General features: G+C 41.9%; 1 protein-coding gene across 4 annotated transcripts; it reads right to left on the minus strand.

Annotated features, from left to right (window-relative positions):
* Nucleotides 1–1093: 1093 nt before the first annotated feature.
* On the minus strand, nt 1094–17373 carry pan3 (poly(A) specific ribonuclease subunit PAN3). 4 transcript variants are annotated; one of them, XR_013936388.1, is made up of 19 exons: nt 16745–17373; nt 14378–14499; nt 14044–14116; nt 13892–13962; nt 13604–13748; nt 13110–13327; nt 12583–12687; nt 12442–12499; nt 11675–11836; nt 11318–11434; nt 10819–10920; nt 9502–9667; nt 9150–9237; nt 8795–8934; nt 8000–8129; nt 6087–6151; nt 5872–6010; nt 3069–3677; nt 1094–1520 (listed from the first exon to the last, which is right to left on the minus strand). XR_013936388.1 is itself a non-coding variant. In XM_080489375.1 (18 exons), exons 1-18 carry the CDS (start codon nt 17088–17090, stop codon nt 3537–3539), a joined length of 2388 nt encoding a protein of 795 aa, XP_080345501.1. In that variant the 5' UTR covers nt 17091–17373; the 3' UTR covers nt 1094–3536. The 4 variants fall into 4 exon arrangements, 3 of the variants coding, with proteins under 3 accessions (XP_080345501.1, XP_080345500.1, XP_080345502.1); XM_080489375.1 differs by having other exon boundaries at nt 1094–3677; XM_080489376.1 differs by lacking the exons at nt 1094–1520; nt 3069–3677 and adding an exon at nt 4202–5523.
* Between the last annotated feature and the right edge of the window lie 48 nt (nt 17374–17421).

Below are 17421 nucleotides of genomic sequence, written 5' to 3' on the forward strand. Positions count from 1 at the left end.
ACAATAGCTTATATATAAGCCTAATGTGTTGAGAGAAGGGGTTTGAAGTATTCTATTTCATATCATGTGTTATCTGCTTTGATAATTATTCCAACGAACGACACACTCAAACATCAATGTAGACATATAACCAAGAACACTAAACATATATACAATAGCTTTTTTTTTTGTAGTTTCCGGTAAAGCAATTATTTTAATGTAGGTTCCTCATCGGTAAACTCACAGGCTCAGTGTATGTGTAAAATACACCGAACGTTACATTCTTTAATACAACAATAACACGTTTACAACTAATTCATTGTAATTATGAGAAGCTATTTCACAAATCTCACTTAAGGAGTCTAATAAGCTCAGCATTGAACTTTGCATCACTTCATTAGAATTTTCAGTTAATTGATCGTTTATTCATATTTTTGTTTAAATGAAACCAGTTCAAGTTTCAACCTTCATCTCAGTTGTTCGGGCACAGATACACAGATGTGAATCCAGGACACTAATCTACTTGAACTTCAATCCTTGAGCTTTACATCACTTCTATTTAACATTCAATTTATTGTCCAGTCTTTCCTGAAGATTAAATGAGCTTTAACTAAATGTAATCATGGATTATTCAGTCTGTTTTGAAATCTTTAATCAATTTTTTTTAAACAAATTTTCATTTTTGCCACTTTTAGATTTAAAAAAAAACAAAACAAAAGAAAGGTTAAAATGACACTAGAACCCAAAGGACTGGTTGCTGCTTGAATGGTCTAATAAAGATGAGGTAACCATGGCAAGTTTAAGAGTACAGTCTAATGAAATTTCTTTTAGAACTGTTGTATTTGAATTCACCAACTAGAAATGTTGAATCCATTTAAAATCTTCATACTGCCAGCTCACTAAGTGAACAGCCAGTTTTTATTTTGTTTTACTGCAACATAAATATTATATCACATGCAACAAAAATGTCTTTCACTGCTCTGTCATAAAGTTCAATCTAATGTAGCAACAGCATTTTTTTTTAGGTTTATATGAAGAGTGTAATAAGATTATTTCAGCCCAAAGATTCAAAGTTCCACAACAGTAACAAATAGAAAAGATCTCACGTCAGTATCAGTTTTGGTATTCTTTATTAAAATACTGCTGTACACACAAATATTGCAAAATTTGAGACAAGAACACAAGAGGGGCATAAAACATACTAAGATGGTGATTGTAGGTGTGTTGATGTTGGGGAGAAGAAGGTTATCACTGATAATAACCGGAGTGTGTGTGTGTGTGTGTGTGTGTGTGTGTGTGTGTGTGTGTGTGTGTGTGTGTATGTGTGTGTGTGTGTGTGTGTGTGTTGATGTGGAATACAGCGATATGAAAGCACTGACAGCGTGCTGGCCGAGTCTGAGGGCGTGTGGGTGTTGTTGTAAGTGTGCGTGTGGGTCTGACCCTTTAAGGTTTTCTAAAGCACCACATTCACCAAATATGTTTTTGTCGGTGTGTCTCACTAAAACAGAGGGAGTAGTACATGATCTAATACAGCCGGCTCCCTGCAAGTTTGTTTTTGCCCTCAAGAACAGACCATCAACTTTCCAGACGAGCTGAAAGGTTTGCGTCGATACCGACTGCTCCGGAGACAATTGTTATTGATTGCGTCTCCAAGTAGATTAGACGGAGTGGTTCGTGGATGTGACCCCTTTGTTCCATGTTTGTACACATTCGAACAACAAAATAAAGGCACGGGAACCGAGAATGGTGGTCTGGCAGACCTTTTGAGTTTCATTTTCTCAAGTGAGATTCGCACCGAATTCATTAGCAGGTTTGTTTTTTTGTCCAATTTAATTGAAATGGAAAACGATCTGTGCTTCAGGGCAACTAGAAATCCCTCACAGCATGATCACCACGCCTGAAACTTCAGCTCACTCCCCGACGCCTGCACCTGAAGACGTCCTGCTCACTCCATTGTAGTTCATCTAACCGACTGGACCGGGGGCCGCCAATGACAGTCAAACACATTCAATCATTGGGCCCCTCCAGCTGCTCATCATCCTGAGAGAAATCCAAGCCATCCGAGCGAGTGCGACAGCCAGCGTCACTGCTTTGTCTCCAGCACCTTTGTTTTTCATGATCTTAAAAAGTCAAATTAAACAAATCGTTATTGGTGCACAGTTCCTACTCCCCCCCCCCCCCCCCCACCCTTTACCTAAACCCCTGCTGGAATTGGTCCACAGAATGATAAAGAGCAGTACTGAGGCAAAAATGAGTTGCCCTCCTTTTCCCCCACCATCATGCATTCCTGCACAACAGCTGAGCAAAGAGAAAAAGCAGCTGGAAAAAGTCACAAAAAAAAAAAAAACATCGTTTTTCTCAAAAGTTGAGGGGCCCAGACCCCCTAAGGGGGGAGTGAAGTTTAGGATTAAAAGGAAGGGGAGAGAAGAAAAAAAAAAAACTGGTTGGGGGGGGTGTAAGAGAAACGGATAAGGAGAGGAGAGAACAGGACATTAGGGGTGAGAGGACGAGTGAGGGACAAATTAGGGACATTCCACAAAGAGGCAGCTGTGGCTCCACCTCAGCATAAGTCTCACCCACAGGCTGCACCCCAGTGCTGGACAGCAGAACCAAACATGACCCATTCTGTGCAGTCGATGCCACTATAGTGTCCATTAACCAAAGGTGGCTGCTGCATATGTAACAAACACTTGGTAGACGGCATCAGGAGAAGACACCCCTTCCTCTGTGCTGGCAAAAACTACGATTCACTCCCGAGAGCCCAAATCCCAGTGCGCCACAGATCACCCACCCCACGTCGTCATGTTCTAGAATCTCATGAACCAAAACATCCATAAAGTCTATAGATTTTCCAGTTTTTAAAAAAATCATCCCACCCACCCAAGTGGTTCGTCCTTTCTTATGGGGAACCAGCAGCCTAGGCAGAGGTGGGTCATCCAACCACACCCAACGCCTTGAGTGGTGTGTCCCGTCTCCAAGTGGGTCAGGATGAAGGGGTGTGTTCTCCAACCGGAAGGAAGATGCAGCCAAGAGAATGCTGGATTTTCAAATTGTGTGTGCGTGTGTGTGTGTATGTGTGTGTCTTTAGCTCTCTGTGCACCTTGTAGGCCACTCACACGTATTCATAAAAATAAAAAAAACAGAAAAATTAAAATCTTAGTGCATCCTCCTCAGAAAAATAAACCCCAACTGTAGAAATAAACAATAAAAGCAGGAAAAAAGTTCAAAACTGCACATTTAGTTTCTCGTTTTGTTCCCCAAAATCTAAAAAAATGTCCTCATAGTCGTTCGTCACAGCTTCCACTTTTGTCCCCCCCCCCCCACACAAAAAATGGTTTTTAGATTTTCAGCTGCAGGGTTTAGGAAACCTAAAAAAAAAAAAAAGACTTTAGAAAAGCCTTCCTGGTGGACAGGGTCAGTGTATGTGACTGAGGTTCACGAAGCCCTGCCCCGCTGCCTTCACCATGCTGATGTCGCCTCCACGAGCCTGGTCCTCCACTGTAGTGCAATAGTGTGCTTCAGGTCCGGGCAGTCCCACTCCGGGCCCGAAGGGGGCGCTACAGAGAGCCTGAGGCAGCAGCCTGCAGCTCCTGGAAGGTGCTGTCAAAACAGCGTTTCAGGTCCGAGTAGGTCACAACCAGGACACTTTTCTCGTCCCGTGAAACCAGGCTGATCTTCTCGGGAACGCCTGCGTCCAGCTGAACACACACAGGGAGACGATTTACAACTCAAACACTTCAACGGCTTCGACAAGCTGAGCTTTTAACCATCTCACCTGGTCGTTACCTGCTACTGTGTGCCATCTGGGTTTAAGTGAGTGGAGATGAACCAGTACAACGTTCTCCAATACAGAAGGAAGGTGTTCCAGTAGCATTAATGAGGGGAAATGATCTGCAAAATGTGGTCATGGTCCAGTATTTCACATCCTTATGAAACTGTAAGCTTGTTTTAGTCAAGGCGATTGTCGCGTCTCCTTCGGCTGCATTTCTACTGGTGACTTCTACTGACCTCTTACTTCCTACTACTGTCCTCTTCAAACTCCTCTTACGTCCCATCACAAGTCCAAAAATGTCAAGGCTCAATCGCCCACCTTTTGTATGAGATGTATTTCTGCTTCAAGAATTAATGATGTGATTTATCAGATGGCTGCTGTACAGAGCCAGGACCAAACAAAGTGATAAATGACTTTGCCAGTAAACGTCGAGTGAAACTTCATTTTTCTGACATTTTAATTGTAACAAACTTTTTATTCCTGACATTGACTGATCGAGCACAAATGACCAAGAAAAACTCAAACTCGGAAACCAAAAGGCCCGACTTTGTACAAGAGCAATTAATAGATTTCAGGAACAGAGTCATCAAGATATAACTCAAGGTGACTGAGCATTTCCTCATATTTAGATTAAAAATGAAAATGGAGATATCTTGCTGCTATAAACTGCTCCGTGTTCTCAAAGATATTTAAGTCAAATGCTGTCCTTTGAGTTGTTGAATTAGTTTTAGTTTAAATGTCAACCTGGAGGTCTTTACTTTTACTTCAATCAAAACTACCTGCAATTCATTTTAGCCTCATCTCCGACTTGATTTTCAAGAGAAACCCATTCGATTAAATACTTAACGGACTTTTAGTTACAAGAGACAGACTACATACTTGGTGAATCCAAGAAAAGCAACAACTCAAACGACAGTTGACTCCAAGTAACACAAACCGTTCGTGTCTGGCCCACACATCCAGACGACCTTATGAATCTGAGATAAGTAAATGTAAATAGAAGCAAAAACAAAAGTCCCAACCTGCATGAAACTTACCGAGCAAGAAGAGAAATAAATGTGTGAAGACTAAAAAACAGCTTGTGATAAAGTTCAGTGGAAGTTGGGCCGTTTACTGTTACGCGCAGCGTTTCTGGAAAGTGTTTGCATCGCTTCAGTTTTGACAAGTTACAGCTTTATTCGTAACTTCATTCTTTTTTCTCAACTCTACACACAATATCCCATAATGACAATATGAAATGGGTTTTTCCCATGTTTGCAAATTGATTAACACATGTATATCTGTATACAAATTGTTTGCTCTAGACTTTATTGAGTAACAATTCTAGCCTCAAGTCTTTTTGAATATGATGCCACAACCTTGGCACACGTTTCTATGGGAAGTTTGGTACATTCCGCTTTGCAGCACCTCTCAAACTCCATCAGGTTGGATGGGAAACGGGACGCACCCGAGCTCAATTTTGAGCTTCATGGCAAAGACTGTAAATACTTATGTACATTTGACATCTTGGTGTTTTATTTTTAATAATTTTCAAACATTTCAAAATAACTTTTTTTCATTTCGTCATAATTGGATATTGAGTGTACAATTTTGATTCAAACAATGAATTCAATCTATTTTGGAATCAGGTTGTAACATAAAATGTGGGGAAAGTGAAGCGCTGCGAGGACTTTCTGAATGCACCGTAGGTGTTAGATGGATGATCGGCAGAGATGCTGGACAAAGTCTTGTGTGATTGACGTCCATTGAGAAAATGTGGTTCCAATGCAAAACTGCAGGATGAATATTGTAGTGAGTGAAACAGGCCGGCTTGTATAAGATTCATGAAGAGATTAGATGGTGAAAAAGAAAGAATTTAGTTAAATCAAGAGAGCTTCTTTCGGCTCCTTTTCAGATACGAATGTCTGCACGCGTGTGTACATTTTTACAGAAACTTCATAAAATTAACTGTATGTGTACATTTTGTTATGATCGACATGTCTGAAATAAATTACCATCATCAAATGTGACTTCAATACAGAGGGCTAAGTATTTTACCCAGACCATATGAATTATTACAACAGACAAACTCAGGATGTTTGAGTAACTCAAAAAAAATTAAATGAAGGAAGACGACTAACTTTGTTGAGGCAGGAAACAATGTGGCTGAGGTCAATCCATGGCGTCCCTGCTTCCGTCACCTGGTGAAACAGGTGATCCCGGAAAAGTTTCAACAGGTAGCGGTCCCCCGTCTCCGACCATGTCGGGTCCTTTTGAAACCTGATTCACACAAAGCAAGATTACAGAGCGGAAGCAGCGATGACACAGTGATGAAGACTTTGTGAAGGGTACGTACTCTGGTCGCTCATTTATGGTGCCCAGTTTGGCCAAAAGGCGGAAGAGGCGGCCATTCTGTACCTCCTGCAAACAGGAAACAGTTGTTTGATGTATCGTGTGTGAATTTGACTTTCCACCTGCACAGCTGGCTTAGGAATAAGTACATAAACACAATGCACACACACACACAGGAATTAATAAATCAAATATGGACTGAAATTTAGAATATATCGTAATAGATTTTCCTACAAAGAATGGACCCTGCAAATAAAAACTGTCTGAAACTGAAACCATAGTCACTCGACTTTCTCTCCATACAAGGTGTGGAAGAAGCCTGTTGATCCAGGACACACTTCCTGACTGAAAATGAACCAGAAGTAACTGCGGGCAGATCCAGTTCTATGAATTTCTTGGGATTATTATTGGAAAACGTGCAGCACCGTTGAATGTCGGACTCCACCACAGATTATTCCAACAAGCTCATCTTCTCTGCAGATTTCATTTACACCTGCTTTTCCTCCTCCTTATCTTTCCTCGCTGCCTAGGATAGACATTTTAAAAACTGCTCAGTTTGAGTCAAACTTTCTCGCTACAGCTGAAAGAGCGTCAACTCGTCAACCTTTTGATATCCTCTATCATACTGACAGCATTTCCAGTTTCATGGTTATCACTTCTCTGGTAGTGATGGCAAAACCACAAAACGCCGTCTCTGCGACATATCAGGAGCACAGCTCGCTGATGTTTGCAGATAACCAGCTGATGTCAAAACGATGTTTGTGTGTGGACTTTCCAGCTATTTCAATTCTGAAACTGATGACCCAATGTTTTCTTTCACCAGGTCCAAACAATCCAGCTTTACTTTTAGAGGTGTTAAACAATAAGATTATACGATGATTCGCGTCTGTAGATGACGGCTGTTCAGTCTCAGCACGTTGGATAAAAGCACATTTCTGCTTCAAGCAACACATAAAAATCACAAATCTGTTGTTTTAGAACAGCTATTGATGAATTCTCATGACAAGCAAAGTCAACTGTGCAAACCTTACCAGTAGTTCCTTTATTGTATACAGAGGCAAACAGCTGCCGTCATGTTTATTTCCTGCTGAACACTGTTACACATGTGCAACACTCAGAAGAAAGACTGCTCACTTCATTGTAAAATATGTCTGGAGATACTAGTCAATGACTTGGCAGCTACTTTTCATCATCGTTTTATGTTGAAAATTTCACATAGTTGCTGCACCGCTGGTCTGCTTGTTTGGTTTGAAAACAGTTATTCTGCTGCTACAACCACAGACGCGTGGTTTGACACCGAATGAGTGTCGTTACATTGCATTTTAAGCGTAATGTGCAGCAGCCTGTATTAGTTGAAGCTTTTATCATCATGGACTCATTTGTGCGCAGATATACTTTCAACATGATGCAAAAAAAGCCTGATAAACAGGAAATACTTTCTCGAGAAGAGCAGATACCAGCAGATCACAGGCAGGTAAAAAAAGAAGTGACACGTATTTTCAGAAAAAAGATTCATATCTTTGCTGCTGACGTTCTTAATTCGAATTTGACATTAAGAAAATTTACCATGAGGTCTGCTGTGCACAGCAGGAATTAAACACACCACATGTCATGTCGTTTGAAGTATTGGTACAGATATGTAAATTAAAGGACAAATTGAAGCCGAAGAGACAGAGTGTGAATATGTTAAAACAACTGATCCAAACCCAATAAGGGGAAACTGCATTCAAGGCGAGACTGCAAAGGCCACAATATACCCGACAACATCCTGTGAGAACACAGCTCCCCTCTCCACTGACACCAAAACCTTTTTCTGTTCACAACCCCAAACCATCTGCCTGCAAAGAACTGAACTATGCCTCATTACAAACTGCTTTTAGTTATTAATGGATACTTGTTCAATATCTTTGATTATACCTTGGCCAGATCCTCCTCAATGACATCGTTCCTCATCTGCGATGCATCCAGTTGCGTGTAGAATCGAGCTCCAATCATTGGCATGATGTCGTTAACACTGCGCAGGCGAGACTGTTCAGTCAGCAGATACCTGCATTTGGCCACAAAAATAAATCTACATCAGGAAAGTGTTGTAGAGATCCATGGCACCACCAGCTGGGACTTTACCCCTAAAGGAGCAGATATTACTGACAACATCCAGTTCCCTCTGGTTACTTTTATATGAGCACAACTCGCATTAAGAATAATAAAATCTTTGGATTTTATTAAATCCCAAAATTTAGATTGACCAACTAAAATCTCATTGAGAAAAACAATACAAGTGTCACTTTGACTAAATTCGAGAATAAAGACAAGGTCCCTTTGTTTTTATTAAGACAATCTTCAGAATGCAACTTGCTGCTCATTCTAACTTTGGATTTATAACCTGTCAACCTTAAATTAACCTCAGGGGGCTGAGATATGAAGGACGTGGGATAACTTGTCAGCCAGCCACAGCTTTGTCACAGTATTACTGCCATGCAAACATGGGACTGGATCAACAACACCTTCCAATTGATCCACATAAGGGAACAGGGATGTAAAGATCACCACCATTAGCTCCACTAAAATATTCATCCACAACCCAACACAGGTTTAACGGCTAACTATGTCACGTGTCGAGTCTATGCTACGTTTTTATTGGGTGTTTAAGGCCCCAACAGAAATGCTTAATGGCATACACAAGTTTTAATGCACCCCCCCACCCCCCCTTACAGAATGAGGTTCTTGAGGTCTGAAGAATAGTTGATAGACACCAACTCCATAGCCTTCTGCAGGTTCTCCCTTTGAATGCCAGCCAGGGAGTTACATGCCAAAGCCAGGACCACCTTGCCTAGAGACACGAGATCTGCTTGCTGCAGGACAAAAGAAGAAGAATCATACTTTTATTAATCCCTTTAGACAAATTTCAAAAGACCCACGTCAGAAAAAAACACACGTTTGTATAGTCTCATTTAAACAAGCCTTAACCACACACGCTCAGATAGCGAGGCAAAGGAGATGTAAGGACGGGCCACGAACTAGTAATGACGTGAAATTGACCAAAAGCAGGATATACTGTCGAAAGTACCTGGTACTGTGGCATCAGGGCAAGATGATTGGTCTGACTGTTGTCAAACGTTAAGACATCAAACACCCCAACACAGTTCACCCGTAACCTTCAGAGATGAGACAAAATTCTTATCATTAGTTTATGGGCATATCCTTCTCGTGTGTTCAGTAAGACTGTTGAAAGAAAAGGGAAGTCTTGACAGAAAAAAAACTGCTTTTAGTACAATCTTTAGTAAGCCATAGCTACACCCTCTGATTGAAAATGAAATTCAGGTTGTTCCCTACACAGCCATCTATGGTCAAATGAGCAAACACTACCAATCCCTGTTGAATGATGAGAGGTCTGCTGAGCGGTTGAACTCTGTATTTACCTGGTCTTGCCAGTAATGAGAATCTTGCTGGGGTCCATGACACGACAAGCCAAGCCGGCAGTGTGGATTGTGCGCAGAGCCGAGCTGAGCTGGACTATGTAGGCCCAGATGAGGGACTCTGGGAGCAGGCCTGCATGCTGCCGCGGTGGGGGAGGTTCATGCTGCCCTGCACATGGAGACGTATGTCATCACACCAAAGCACCCCAAACCTTTGACATGACTTATGAATACAACTTCAAACGGTCATTAACTTCAACTTTCACATAAAACTGAAATCCTTATACTAGCTCAAGCACGATTGACAATGTAACTTCAGTATTTAGTTTAAGTGATGATTTAACAGTCACTGAATGTCGCCTATGTTTCAGCTCTAGTTGATGGAAGTTCAATTTCGGGAGATGTTTCCAGAAAAACCCCTGACAAAGGTTTCTGATGTTTAAACTTGCCTCTAATCTACTGTAATTCTTTCCGCAACCACGATCTACTGATAGAGACAGTTAATTTAAAGTGGGTCTTAGGGTATGTACAGCGAGGTGAAAAACCACAAGGTTACACAGAACACAACAGAGATGGCCAAAATACTAGTTTCCCCAAAGGTCATTTAAGAAAAGAAGACATTTGGGAAATATCCATCCATCCAACCTTGACAAAGCTTTCGGTTGACTCAATTCAAGATTGTGCTGCAGCCAATCCCAGTTTGCGATAAGCAAATGCATGGTACACCTGGACAGGTTCACCAGTTATTTGGTCAACAACATTTATGGCCTGTTTGTTATACATTAGCGATAAAGCAACATTTTGTTCTCTACTACTTATAAATTAGGGTTTGTTATTAGTGTTTAGTGGAGACAAGGCCAGGGTCTGAATGGTTTTACTTCCTCTGTCTCGAATGTCATTCCTGTAGGTAGACTATAGAACGGCACCTGCCTCAAGATCAGTTTCAACCACAGTTTCCTCCTCTTCTCCAGGTCTCTTTTTCAAAAGCGCACACGCCAACTGTCAAACTAGGCCACTAACCAGACTTCAAATAACGACGTTTGTCAGACTTAATTCTAAAAGTTTAATCGCCATTAACTTCAATATTCAATAACACTGAACCATTTCTTCCTGAAATCAAATAGCAAATAAGTGCCTAACATGAGCCCCAATGCACAAAATCCATCAATTGCAACACATATGAAAGTAGAATTTGAGCAATGGCTCAATGTCAAACAAGTAAATAAAGTCAAAACGTGAAGTGGAGGCTGTACAGAGGCATTCAAGGTGGTGCTGGGTCTATTTCGGAGCATACAAGGAAGGGAGACAACATCAACTCACCCCACTTCCTCTTGGTGAAGTACGAGTCTGCTGCTGGGTCATTGAAGTGTCTGCTGAACATGGTTTCTGCACCTGCATGAAAGTCATAAGAGAACACCAACGCTGCGGGAGGAAAACAGAAGAAAACAAAAGTCAGATCCAAGAACCCCCCCGTTTTCTTTTGTGAAATTGTTCATTGGGGGAATAAAGTAAAAAGAAAATACAAAAAAAGGTTTCTTGGCATACATAACTTCCTACAGAAAAACTTTGCAAGTTTTGAACTCTTGAGCTTAACAGCAACAATGCGGTGTCCAAAAATGAACCTCATAACCAACAAATTAATTAGGCCTTCAACATTGTGCTTTGTTTGATTAAACGGATTCTCAGTGACTGTTTTTCACTTAAACATTCGTAAATCATCAATAAAGCTGACTGACTCACTACTTTCATTTTTTTATAACCCATTTAAGCAAAACTGACCAAACATTACAGGAGCATTTTGATATTATCCCACACTCACAGTGGTCTCCAAAGGCCTTTGTGGTGAAGACCTCCCTCAGTGTTACAGCGTTTGAGTGCTGAATCTTCTTCCACATATCCACCAGCATCATGCACTTGGTATTAACAAGGCGGAAACCTGAATGTTAACACACATCACACAGAAAATAAATACATATATCTCACACAATCACTACATCCGGTATCAGTTTTAAATATGATTACAGCTGTGCAAAAACTAATGTTTATTCTAAAGAAGCATGTACTTTCCCCATCTAAAAAACAAGTAGGAGCAGTAATTAGGTTTTCTTTTAAATTTTTAGACCTCAGTATTGACACATCATCATAGCGGCCATTTAAGCTGTTCAGATGTTTATACCATGTATCCTCCTCAGGCAGTAAGGCAGGTCATCTTTGCTGTTGACTGCCTTGTAGCAGGAGGTGATGTAGCTGAAGTTGCTGGTCTTCTGCATGCGGTTTGGTGGTGGGAGAGGCTCGAGGGGGAACAGGCTGTGGTAGCTGTCCACCTCAGAGGGTACATCTGCACGAGACAAAACCAATTAAAAAAAACAACCACATTTCACACATGGCAATAACAGAAAATGTGTCAGTTTGCCTATAGATCTCAACTGCTGTTAATGATAACTTAGAACATGAAATCCTTAGTTCAACTATAAATTACAATTTGGCATGAGACATAACATACATGGGAGTTTGGGGGATGCAATGTATTTTATTCTCCCACATTCAATGGGGCACAGAATTTCTATTTTTCATTTTATTTAGGGATTTGTGCACACACGTCATGTGACAGGTCCACTCACAGCTTGAGCCCATTAGTACAATCTGAGCAACTGACAGAGAAAACTGAGCAGGTGACAGAAAGCAGGGCCCACAGAGGCCACAAACAGCAGGCTTAAAATGAACAGGACTAAATTAACCACTGTGTACTTGTACATTTTACAAATAAGCATCACTGGTTAACTTAAGAATATCAACACCAGATAATTTACACTGTTTATAAGTGGGGGGTTTTTAGGACTACAGCACTGTATTAATTGCAACCTGTCTGATTGCGCTGCAAACACATGTAAATCATGGCATTAATGACTGTTTTCTGCAACGTAAACAGAGCACAAGCTTTACCGGGGTTTTCAGAGTGGTCGATTTGGGCCATGGTTATCAGATGTCTGTTTATCAACTCCTGAAAGAAGAACAACACGACATGGTATTTGAACACTTCGAGGCGCCTTCATTTTGTCTGTGAGGACGACAGCCGGGTAATACCTGTCGAAGCTCATCAGCCATGAAGAACGAAGGGGCATTGGCTTTAGGCTGCATGTACGCCACATGTGGGGCAGTGGGGGGGTAGATATGGTACGTAGGAAACACCTGCGATGAAGCAAGAAAAGCACAGTTTCCTATTTATTGACAAATGGAAACCAATGTGATCTTTTAAAAAAAGGAAAACAAAAATGGTACTTTTCAGCTACGCAAATGATTGAGCTGAAATGAAAGCTTTAATGGAATCGAATAACTGTCAAGTATATAGAGATGCAATTCAAAAGAGAAAATAAATGTTAGCCACAATTATATTTGGAATACCGTAGAGTCTGCAGAACAATCACATACTGCAATATAGTATGTATAGTATGAAATACTCAGACCTACTGCCTTAACAGTCCACAGAACAAGTCTTAAATACAAACATCTTAAAGTAAAAAACTTATCCTTGGAATCAGTTGAGTGATACAGCACAACATCATGTTAAGAAATTTAAATTGGACTACTGTGCTTCTAAGATATATACGTACCATCCCCGTCATCGGTGCTGGGGTGTTGTCTGTGTAAAAGTATGTGGTCCCTCCTACAGTCTCTTTCTGGATGATGTGTGTGCCCTGATCAGAGGCGGTGGTGGGCACCAAGTAGTTGGCAGGGTTTGGGGTGTGACTCCGTCGGCGTGGGGCCGGTGAGGTGTGTGGTGTGATTTTTGGGGAGTGCAGTGGGGAAGATCCCGCAGACAAAGACATGCCTAGAATTTAAGATTAAAAAAGAAAAAAACATTATTTCATGATAAGGGACGCAGCATTTACTGTAAATCAATACAGGAGACATTCCTAAGGAATATGACAAAATATCTCTTCACTCACTACCACGTGTTGCTATATACAGGAGGGAATTCCCATACTTGCTGAACCATACTACTTCAAGGCCAAAGATGGAAAACAAAACTGAGCCATGTAGAAACTGGGTCAAAACTAATATGTTTGGGTAGTTTCTCAGCTGGCAGTTTTCTGGAAAGGCGTACCTGGCGCTAGAGCAGCAGCTGTGGAGCTGCTGAGACCAGGATGTGCAAAGAGAGGCGAGGGGAAGGCCTGGACAGTGGACTGAGCCATGGTGGCCATACGTGGAGCTCCCTTAGGGATAAACTCACTTGCTGCCGGGTTAGGAGCCTGAGCACAAGCAAAACATTAAAATGAACACATTAAAAAAAACAAAAAAACAGCTCTTGCTAAAGACAATGCTGGACCTTAAACCCATGCTTGTTGGGCTTCAAGTACTCGCTCATGGATAATACACTTTACATAATACTCACCTTCCTCCTATGGGACATGCTAAGAGCACCAAAGTCACTGAACAGTGAGGATGTCGGGGAGTTCACTGGATCTGTGAAAGAACAAGTTTCAGGAGTTAAAAAAGTGGAGCTTGAAAGATTTTTGACTACGAGGAGAGCTGAGGGCAGATTACCGTGAGCGCTGTGGCTGAAGTTCTTGGCACCATCGTTGAGGAGGCTGGGAGAGCTGCTGCTGGTAGTCATTCGCTAGAGAGAGCAGCACAAGTGTCACAAAAGGAAACCTGTGTGTTGATGTTGAATAATATAATACGAGCCAACACATTAATGATGTCACATATCTGAATTCAAATCAATCTTTAAAAAGTACTGACATACCTAACTCTATGCTAAAGATTTCATGAAGTAACAGTGCTGCCTTGGTCTGAGCATTGCATAGTCATAACTGAAGAAATCTTTGAAAGACTACATGTCTCAACTGACTTTGTATCTCCAGCTTCCCTTGTGTACCTGCATCATTGAGTATTTAGACTCTGCTGGGCTTCCAAACCCATTGACCCCAATAAAGCTGCTGCTGAAGTAAGAGTTGGTAAGATTGGCATCACTCAGGGTTGCGCCCTCCATTCCTGGGACTGTGAATGATAAAAGATTTGAGTAAGCAAAGACAGAATACAGCCTAAGTTTAACCAGTGTTTATGTACAAACGTGCATGTATACAGGATGAATTAACCAGAAAAAGCTATACACATATAGATAGTAAAACTTTGTTTGTAGAGATCATTTTAATGTGATGCACTTATTCCAGTCACATTTAGGCAGTTCCAGCTGCTTCAATTGTGTGTAGTCAACCTTCTACAGTAACACACACTGCCTCTGAAAATGAGTACAATAGTCTCTCCTAAAGTCCCAGATAAGTCTGAAAACAATTAGCTGATATACCCTAAAGACTTTTTCTAGTAATGAGTCTCTAACAAGCCAATTTATGAAAGACTGCTCTTCTCTTTTTGACGTGAAAGCTGGATGTCAACATGGTGTGAAAACGTATAATCAAATCCTGGGCAAACTCTCTCAGTAGTTAGAAAGAGGACAACTGCACTGTGCATTTTCTGAAGTTTATTGGGGTTGGGATGTTGAAATCAGTCCCACTGGGCGACTCCAGCCAATCACTGAGCGCATTAGAAAGCATGTCAACAAATCTGCTTCAGCCAGAGAGCCTCTCCACACATTGACTGACAGTTCGCGGTTTCTGAGCACGGCAGCGAAACTGGATGTAGGGCAGTCTTAACCACTTAACGTGAATGTTGGTTCACTCCCGATTGTTTACGCGGAGAAAAACATGACAACAAAAACAAAGACCCGCGAGAAGCTAGCATTAGCTAAGTGTTAGCAAACTTGCATGTAAACAGAAGCAATATCCTCGAAAAAAATATACAATAAGGACAACGTAAGCTACTAATGCCAACACAGACAGGTAACCAATGTATGTGAAGTTAAATATCAAGATATTTACCAAAGTGGTTGTTTTAACGCGAGCGTGGCTAACGCTAGCTGGCTAAAGGCTAACCTGTCTGCCCACTCACAGCCGTCATACAAAAACAACAGGCCGACCCATGGGAGCTGCAGCAGCATGGATAAAGCTTTAGCAGGTGTGACTAACAGCACCGAGACAAACCTGATGACAGGACAGATAAAAAGTGCAACGCGTGTTCGCTGGCCGCTCGCAGGTCTGAATAGGGTGAATGCAACCACGTTGGTTGAGCACGCTGAAGTTGGCTTCCACATCGAGGTCTCAGTTGAGGGACAGACAATATGAAGTCAGTTTCTGCATCTCTTAAGCGTGTAACCCCACAGTGAAGAATTTAAATAAAGCCTCAAGGTATTCTGGAAATCAGGTTCAGGAAGTTTTCTTCCACATGCACACCTCATTGAGGATGACTAAATATAGAGATGATCAATTGGAATATTCAAGATTGTGGATTTCATTTAGGTGTCTAATTTGTTAGGAGAAATAAAAAAGTTGAATAAATGTCAATGTGTGTAACAATGCATATTTAAACGGAGCAGCTCCGTCAAGAACTTTATTTGTCACAAGCATAATTATACACAGAATCACACTAAGTGAACACTATGTGTTTTGCACCCGTTTCATACATAAACACAAAAAAATATGTATGTACAATATTAGAGAAATAACTGACTCAAATAAATACATATACACAAGGCAATAGTAGACCGTCTATTGTACAAATCTTGCATGTTTAAGTTGTGTGGCTTTCGATCTGGAGCTGGAAAATTTGCCAAGTGTAATGCATTTCTGTATTTACAACAACAACACGTTTTGCAAATGATAGACCGTGTTTAATTAAGTTCAGTATCTCTGCGATAAACCGAGGCAACTTTATCAAGTGCAAACATGGTTTATGATCTAGACCTGGATTGAGGCAGTCAACAGGTGTCATCTTCAGCATTTACAAGAGAACATCAGTTTTTAAATAAAAACTGTCTATTAATTAATCTACAACTTCTTAGGCTGAAGCAGTCTAGAAAGCAGTTTATGAAAGTTTAAAATCAGCACTTGCGTTATATGGTTTCATTAAAAGAATGGTAAAACGTCAATTTTCTGCATACTAAGTTGTGTACATTTCCTAGGTAAATGTAATTAATATTTTCAGCAATAAAGACAGTAGAAACATTAGACATATATATAGTATAAGAAGGTCTGAATGGGAGGCTGACTTCGGTGTCACGCTTGTTTTGGGGTGAGGAGGCCGCTGTGGATCCTCGGGCTAGAGTTGAACAAAGCTCCACGAGGCCCCAAAGTGAAGTCACCGTCAGCCACCGTGTGTGCGGCCTTGTCTCGCAGCAATTATTACTCACTGGTTAACAACTGCCCCTCCAGAGACGTGCCTGCGGGCCCCAATGGTTCGCTCTTCTTGGGCACACCGGTCCCTGCGCTGCCCGGACAGGCCGCCGCTGAGCCGCCGAGGGAATACCCCGCTGGCGTCCCGCCACCCCCGGCCATGGACAGCGGGACGGGGCTCCCGCCGCCGCCGCCACCGTGCAGCGGCAGGCTCGCCATGGACGGATCCTCGTGCAGGAACTGGCACTCGTCTCCATAGAAGCAGGTTTTGTCTTTCGCGTAGTATCGGCAAAACTTCACCTTGACATTGGGTATACCGACACCCCCGAGCGGAGCGGCTGAAGGGGGGAGTCCACTGTTCATGGCACCGCCGCTGCCGCCACTGTTGCCCTAAGACGCTCGAACATAGAGACGCAGAGAGCTAGCGTGCTAGCCCGCTAGCCTTCCAACAGTCTCCCCCTCAAAAGCAACGAACTAATAACACTTCGGCTGGTGCACAGAACTTAGTACTCACATTATACGGCTAAGGTGCATTTTGGTTTCGGGGAATATCATTGCATGCGCGAGCTCCTGGTGGTTGTTGTTGTGCTCCATGCATCCGCCGCGCGCAGGTAGCCTGTTGTTGTTTTTACTCCGCTGCTACAGCAGCTAGCCGAGCTTTGCATTGTGGGTACAGGCTGCTGCAGACAGGAGC

The sequence above is a fragment of the Lipophrys pholis genome (assembly GCF_963383615.2).
Source record: "Lipophrys pholis genome assembly, chromosome: 20".
Taxonomy (NCBI): domain Eukaryota; kingdom Metazoa; phylum Chordata; class Actinopteri; order Blenniiformes; family Blenniidae; genus Lipophrys; species Lipophrys pholis.